The 6,978-nt window shown below is 35.5% G+C and overlaps 1 protein-coding gene across 1 annotated transcript; it reads right to left on the bottom strand.

Annotated features, from left to right (window-relative positions):
- Positions 1-2,108: 2,108 nt before the first annotated feature.
- On the bottom strand, positions 2,109-5,845 carry LOC139900016 (uncharacterized). The gene is made up of 4 exons (XM_071882830.1): positions 4,756-5,845; positions 4,469-4,560; positions 4,163-4,336; positions 2,109-2,141 (listed from the first exon to the last, which is right to left on the bottom strand). The coding sequence occupies exons 1-4, from the start codon at positions 5,843-5,845 to the stop codon at positions 2,109-2,111; spliced, it is 1,389 nt and encodes a 462-aa protein (XP_071738931.1).
- Positions 5,846-6,978: the final 1,133 nt, after the last annotated feature.

Here is a 6,978-nt window from a genome sequence, read left to right as displayed (position 1 = left end):
TAACCTTCACTTTAGGTGTATACACACAACGAATTATTAATGTACTTAATAATTATATATGTGATAATATAACCTAAGTTTTATTTAATATTTAGTTATTATACCTTAGTATGTCTTATATATATTAAATATAATTACCTTTAAATAAATACCTAAATTACTTCAAAAATAATAGTGTTTTATTAATCGAACATTATTCAAAAATATCTAAATAATAAATTAAATATCTAAAAATTACATACATAATTTTTATAGTCTTAGTTAATCATATAGATTAGTAGAAAAATTTAAGAAAATGTTTTTATTATATTTTTGTATTTATTTTTGTTTTTACCCTTAATGTATTCACAAAACAATTTTAATTCTACATAATTACTAAATAAACCTAAATAATTATTTTTATAATTTTTATAAGTTTCTATCAGTCTAATAACCTGTAGAAAAATATATAAAAAATATTTTTTATTATTTTATATTTATTCTTAATTTACCTTCGAATTACATAATAATAGAGTTTAATTATATAATAAATACCAATTCGACCCAAGTAATTATTTTTATAATTTTTTTAGATCTATATAATTTTTAAAAACTCAGAAAAAAATTATATATATTTTATTTTTGGTTAAAAGTATTTATTACGAATTTTACATTATTTTTACGTTTAAACACTACATAATTCGTATTTAATTATAAATAATATTCCATAAATTATCAAAATTATTTTTATGCATCATAACACTTATAATACTAATTATAACATATAAACATAATTAATTTCGAATTTTACAAAGAATATACAATAAATATAAATATAAATGACAATATTGAAAAAAAATTAATAAAAATAGAAAGTACCTCAAATTTTCTTCAAGGTTTTGAGATAATAACTTAAGTTTTTGTGTTTGGCAAGAAAAAATGAATGAGGAGCCATGTATTTATAGGTAAAAAATGGTTGGTGAAAAGAAAAAAAAATAATAAAATAAAGGTGCCAATTTTGACAAAATAATAAAAACATGTTAAAAATGTTTTTAATAAGTTTTTGTTTTTGAAAATATTTAGTCAAAATTCATGGGCTCATTATTTAATTTATAAAAAAAAATCTTATTTCTTTTTATTTTTATTTTTTTTATAAGCTAAAAATATATATAATGATTAAAATAACTTATCATTTAATTAATAATTATGTTACATATAGTTTTAAATATAATACGCATTAATATTAACTAAAGTTATTTTATATAATTAGTGTAAACTTTAGTTAACAGAACGTGTCGACTAAAAATAAATATTTGATCAACGTCGAATTTAATTATATATTACGTATGGATAAGAACCCTATAGGCAAATTAGTCAATTCAAGTATGAAAATGTGAGGGTTGTTATAGTACCTCCCCGTTAAAGAAAACTTCGTTCCGAAGTTTCAAGTAGACTTCTTGGATACATCGGCGGTTGAGAAGAGGTGGGGATATTTCCGTTTCATTTGGTCTTCGCGTTCCCAGGTATACTCGGGGCCACGTCGTGAATTCCAACGGATCTTAACAATGGGAATGTTGCTTTGTCTCAAGCGTTTAATCTCACAATCCATAACTTCAATAGGTTCTTCGATGAAGTGCATTTTATCATCAATGCGGAGATCATCCAAAGGAATAACAAGTGGGTCATCAGCAAGACACTTTTTCAGGTTCGAGATGTGAAATACGTCGTGTACTCTACTAAGCTCAGCAGGTAGTTCTAATCGATACGCCACGGGACCAATTCTCTCAGTAATCTTGAAAGGTCCAACAAAACGCGGACTTAGTTTGCTTCGTTTACCAAAACGAATAACGCCTTTCCAAGGGGATACTTTCAACATGACTTTATCACCAACTTGGAATTCCAAATCCTTTCGACGTTTATCAGCATAGCTCTTCTGTCGGCTGCGAGAAGTTTCCAATCGTTTCTTAATCTGTACGATCTTTTCGGTAGTTTCATGTATGATTTCAGGACCAGTCAATTGTCTGTCCTCTAGTTCATCCCAACATAGGGGTGATCTACATTTTCGTCCGTATAAGGCTTCAAAAGGTGCAACCTTAATACTTGAGTGGTAACTGTTGTTGTAAGAAAATTCAGCCAAGGGCAGATGTCTGTCCCAACCTTTGCTGAAGTCGATAACACAAGCACGAAGCATATCTTCAAATGTTTGAATGGTTCGTTCAGTTTGGCCATCAGTTTGCGGATGATAAGCGGTACTCATGTCGAGTTTAGTTCCAAGAGCAGATTGTAAAGTTTTCCAGAATCTAGAAGTGAATCGACTATCACGATCAGAAATGATAGAAATAGGGACTCCATGTCGTGAGACAATCTCTTTGATGTAAAGTTGTGACAATTTCTCCATCTTATCAGTTTCCTTGATCGGTAAAAAGTGTGCAGATTTAGTAAGGCGATCCACTATGACCCAAATAGTATCATTGCCACTAGAAGTCTTGGGTAATTTAGTAATAAAGTCCATAGTGATACATTCCCACTTCCACTGCGGAATATCTGGCTGTTGAAGTAAACCTGACGGCTTTTGATGCTCGGCCTTAACTTTCAAACAAGTAAGACACTTGCTCACATACTCAGCAATATCAGATTTCAGATTAGGCCACCAATAAAACTCTTTCACATCATGATACATTTTACTAGAGCCTGGGTGAATAGAATACCTAGTCTTATGTGCTTCATCCAAGACTAGTTCTCGAAGATTTCTAAAGGTTGGGACCCAGATTCGGTTATTAAAATACCGTGTTCCATTTCCCTTGAGTTCAAGTTGCTTTTCAAGACCTTTTAGTCCCTCGAGTTGAACATTTTCTTCCTTCAATGCTTCAAGTTGTGCTTCACGGATTCGAGTTGTAAGATTAGTCTGAATAACCATGTTCAAAGCTCGGACTCGAATAGGTTTATTACGCTCCTTTCGACTGAGAGCATCGGCAACAACATTTCCCTTACCGGAATGGTATTTAATCTCACAATCATAGTCGTTTAGTAGTTCAACCCATCGTCGTTGCCTCATGTTTAGTTGATTCTGATCGAAGATATGTTGAAGACTTTTATGATCGGTAAACACCGTGAATTTAATTCCGTAAAGGTAATGTCTCCATATCTTCAAAGCGAATACCACAGCTCCTAACTCCAGGTCATGTGTGGTATAATTCTTCTCATGTTTCTTAAGTTGTCTAGATGCGTATGAAATAACTTTTTGACGTTGCATCAACACACAACCGAAACCTTGATTTGAGGCATCACAATAAACTATGAAATCCTCGTCTCCTTCAGGTAAAGATAGAATCGGGGCTGTGGTCAATTTCTCCTTTAAAATCTTAAACGCAGATTCTTGTTCTTTAGACCATTCAAACTTCTTCCCCTTATGAGTTAACTTAGTAAGAGGTTTCGCCAGAATAGAAAATCCTTCAATAAATCTTCAGTAATAACCAGCAAGTCCCAAAAATTGGCGAATATGCTTCGCATTCTTAGGCGCTTCCCAGTTCTGAATAGCAGTGATTTTTGCTGGATCGACATGTATTCCTTCACTATTAACCACATGTCCGAGAAATTGAACTGTTCGTAACCAAAATTCACATTTGGAGAACTTGGCATACAATTGTTCATTCTTTAGCAATTCTAAGATCAAACGTAAATGTCGTTCATGCTCTTGCTTGTTCTTGGAATAGATTAAGATATCGTCGATGAAAACAATCACGAATTTGTCAAGATAAGGTTTGCATACACGGTTCATAAGATCCATGAATACAGCTGGTGCGTTTGTTAAACCAAAAGGCATAACAAGAAATTCGTAATGTCCGTAACGAGTTCGAAAGGCAGTCTTGGGAACATCAGTTTCCTTGACTCTCAACTGATGATACCCTGACCTAAGATCAATCTTCGAATAGATACTTGACCCTTGCAGTTGGTCAAATAGGTCATCAATACGCGGGAGTGGATAACGGTTCTTGATAGTTAACTTGTTGAGTTCTCGGTAATCAATACACATTCTCAACGTGCCATCTTTCTTCTTAACAAAAAGAACAGGTGCTCCCCATGGAGATGAGCTAGGACGAATGAATCCTTTTTCTAAGAGTTCTTGTAGTTGGATGGATAATTCTTTCATTTCGGATGGAGCTAGTCGATATGGTGCCTTTGCAATAGGTGCAGCACCGGGAGTTAGATCGATTTGAAACTTGACTTGTCTTTGAGGTGGGAGACCAGGGAGTTCTTCAGGAAAAACTTCAGGAAATTCTCTAACCACCGGAACATCTTCAATTCGTTTCTCTTCCGGTTCAACTTTCTTAACATTAGCTAAGATGGCTTGATACCCCTTCATCAGGTATTTACGGGTTTTTATACAAGAGATGATATTAAGTTTAGAACCACTCTTTTCTCCTTGTATGATTAGGGTTTCACCATTCTCAAGAGGAATATTAATGGTTTTATCATAACACATGATTGCAGCTCTCAACGGGGTTAGCCAATCCATCCCTACAACTACATCAAAGCTTCCTAATTCGACTGGCAGTAAGTTGATCTTAAAGTTTTTGTCAGCTAGAATCAGATCACAATTTTTATAAATATTATCTACTTTCATAACCTTACCGTTTGCTACTTCTACAAGGCGCTTGATTTCTAAGGCTTGTGGTTTTTCAGTGAATAAGGCACAAAATTCGGTAGACACATAACTTCTATCAGCACCGGAATCGAATAAAACAGTAGCATAGCAATTGTTAACAAGGAACGTACCCGTTATAACTTCATCTTCTTCACGGGCCTCTTCGGTAGTCATGACAAATGCTCTACCCTTAGCATTACCCGCTGTTGCAGTCTTGTTCTTAGGGCACTGGTTTCTGAAATGCCCAACTTCCCCACAACCGTAACAAGTAGGCACGGTTGGATCAGTCTTTGCAGCTGGAGTGTTGGTTGCAGGCAGCACAACCTTACAGTTCTTGGCTAAATTTCCAATCTTCTTACACCTACTGCACTCAACAGTGCACCTCCCATGATGATGTTTATCACAGCGATTACATAACGGCTTTGTTCCAATATAACCACTTTTTGTATCATCACTAACCCTTTTGTTTGAACGCTGACCCGAACTCTGAGCAGGCTCAAACTTCCTTTTATTATCAACAGCTTTTACTTCGGTTTGCTTATTAGTGGCGAGCTTCCTTCTTTTCGCCATTACCAAATTTTGAGCCATCAATATCACACCATCGACGGTCTCTTTACCAGCAGCTATCACATTACCCTGAATCTCATCAGGCAGACCTTCTACATAACGTTCAATCTTCTTGTGTTCCGTAGGTACCATGTCAGGGCATAATGTAACCAACTCTAAGAAACGGTTGGTATAAGCCTCAATGTCAGTACCCTTTACCTTGAGTTCCCAGAACTCACTTTCCATTTTCTGGACCTGATTTCTTGGACAATACTTGTCCGTCATCATTCTTTTTAGGACAGTCCATGGGATGGCATTTGCAGCATCAAGTCCCACAGTTTGAGAGTATGCGGTCCACCAAGTCAATGCACCGCCAGATAAAGATCCTGTAGCAAACTTAACGCGATCAACATCGGCACAATTGCACATCCTGAAAATAGACTCAAGTTTTTCGAACCACCGGGTTAGTTCAACCGGTCCCTCAGTTCCTTTATAGCTTGGAGGTTTGCAATTTGAGAAATCCTTGTATGAACAAGTTTTGGGGAGATTCTGTTGACCGTTGTTGCCATTGCTGTGGTTGCCCTGGGCGGCAGCTAAAAGTATCTGAAATTGCTCGGCAGAGAGAGTGATGTTGGGAATAGTGTTGTTGTCATTTGTTTGCGCACCACTAGTCATTTTCTTCAATACATAAATAAAGTATTAATTGAAGAGTTATGGTGCTATAAATATAAGTTTGCAATTATGATTCATAATAATCACACAACACACACATATAGATATGGTGAGATAAGACAAAAATTTTAAAAACAAACACTTGACTTTTATTAATAACGAATGGATAGATTATCCTTATTACACAGAAAACGATGAGTAGGCAAAGCCTTTTATATGAAAAACACTTGACTTTTTTTTTTTTTAATAACTAAGTTAGTTGTGTTTAAGTCTCTTGGAGGGACTAGGGGTTTCAACAATAGGTGTCTCAGGTTCCTTCCTCTTCTGAGAGGGAGCTAAGACAACAGTGGGCTCAGACTCTTTCTCGGGTTCTGATTCTTCTTCTTTAATGATTTCCTCCATGATTTCTTCTTCATCATTATCCCCATCATAGTCAGCATCAATTTGAGATTCTCCAGCAGGTGGTGAATATGGTGGAGTAGCGGGCATATAGACTGGTGGTGCAGGCGGTGTAGTCGGAACATAAACTGGTGATGCAAGTGGAGTAGCAGGTGCGTAAGTTGGTGAGTTGCCTGATCCTTCAGTTTCAGAATCAGAGATGATGACCGGATTACGTTTGACTGATCCTTCAATTTCGGAGTCAGAGATGATGATCGGATTATGGTTAGACATCCTAAAAGAAAGAAGGAAAGAGAACTAGAATGATTCTAAGGATGACATAAAAGCACGAGGTAAGATATAAAGGAAAAGCACTTAAAACTAAGGCAGGAAAGGTTATAGTCCTAAAGATTGCTAAGGTACCCTAACTAGCACATAAGGCACACATAAAATGCAATCCTGGTTCTCTATTACAAACATGCTCTGATACCAATCTGTCACACCCCCAAAATGGACCAGGGGTAATTGTGACCAATCATATCATAACACAGTTGTATAAGCGAGAACGACTCTAAATGAGACGTTTTATTTATTAAATAAACAGCGGAAGCATTATTCAAAGTTTTACATCATAAGAGTACAGTAAATGGAAAATGTCTTAAACAAAATGATAAATATGAATGATGGACTCCATGCAAGCAGCAAAGCATACATCAATCATCTAGTAGCAAGTAGCAGCTAGCTCAATCATCACCTGA

This window comes from Rutidosis leptorrhynchoides, chromosome 3 (genome assembly GCF_046630445.1).
Source record: "Rutidosis leptorrhynchoides isolate AG116_Rl617_1_P2 chromosome 3, CSIRO_AGI_Rlap_v1, whole genome shotgun sequence".
Lineage (NCBI taxonomy): Eukaryota > Viridiplantae > Streptophyta > Magnoliopsida > Asterales > Asteraceae > Rutidosis > Rutidosis leptorrhynchoides.
This window is presented reverse-complemented; position numbering and strand designations above follow the sequence as displayed.

Coding starts and splice junctions, on each gene's coding strand:
- LOC139900016 (XM_071882830.1), bottom strand. CDS start 5,845: ATGACTAGTGGTGCGCAAACAAATGACAACAACACTATTCCCAACATC. Junction 4,561..4,755: donor AGAAGATGAAGTTATAACGG/GTACGTTCCTTG, acceptor ATCTGATTCTAG/CTGACAAAAACTTTAAGATC. Junction 4,337..4,468: donor GGCTAACCCCGTTGAGAGCT/GCAATCATGTGT, acceptor TACCTGATGAAG/GGGTATCAAGCCATCTTAGC.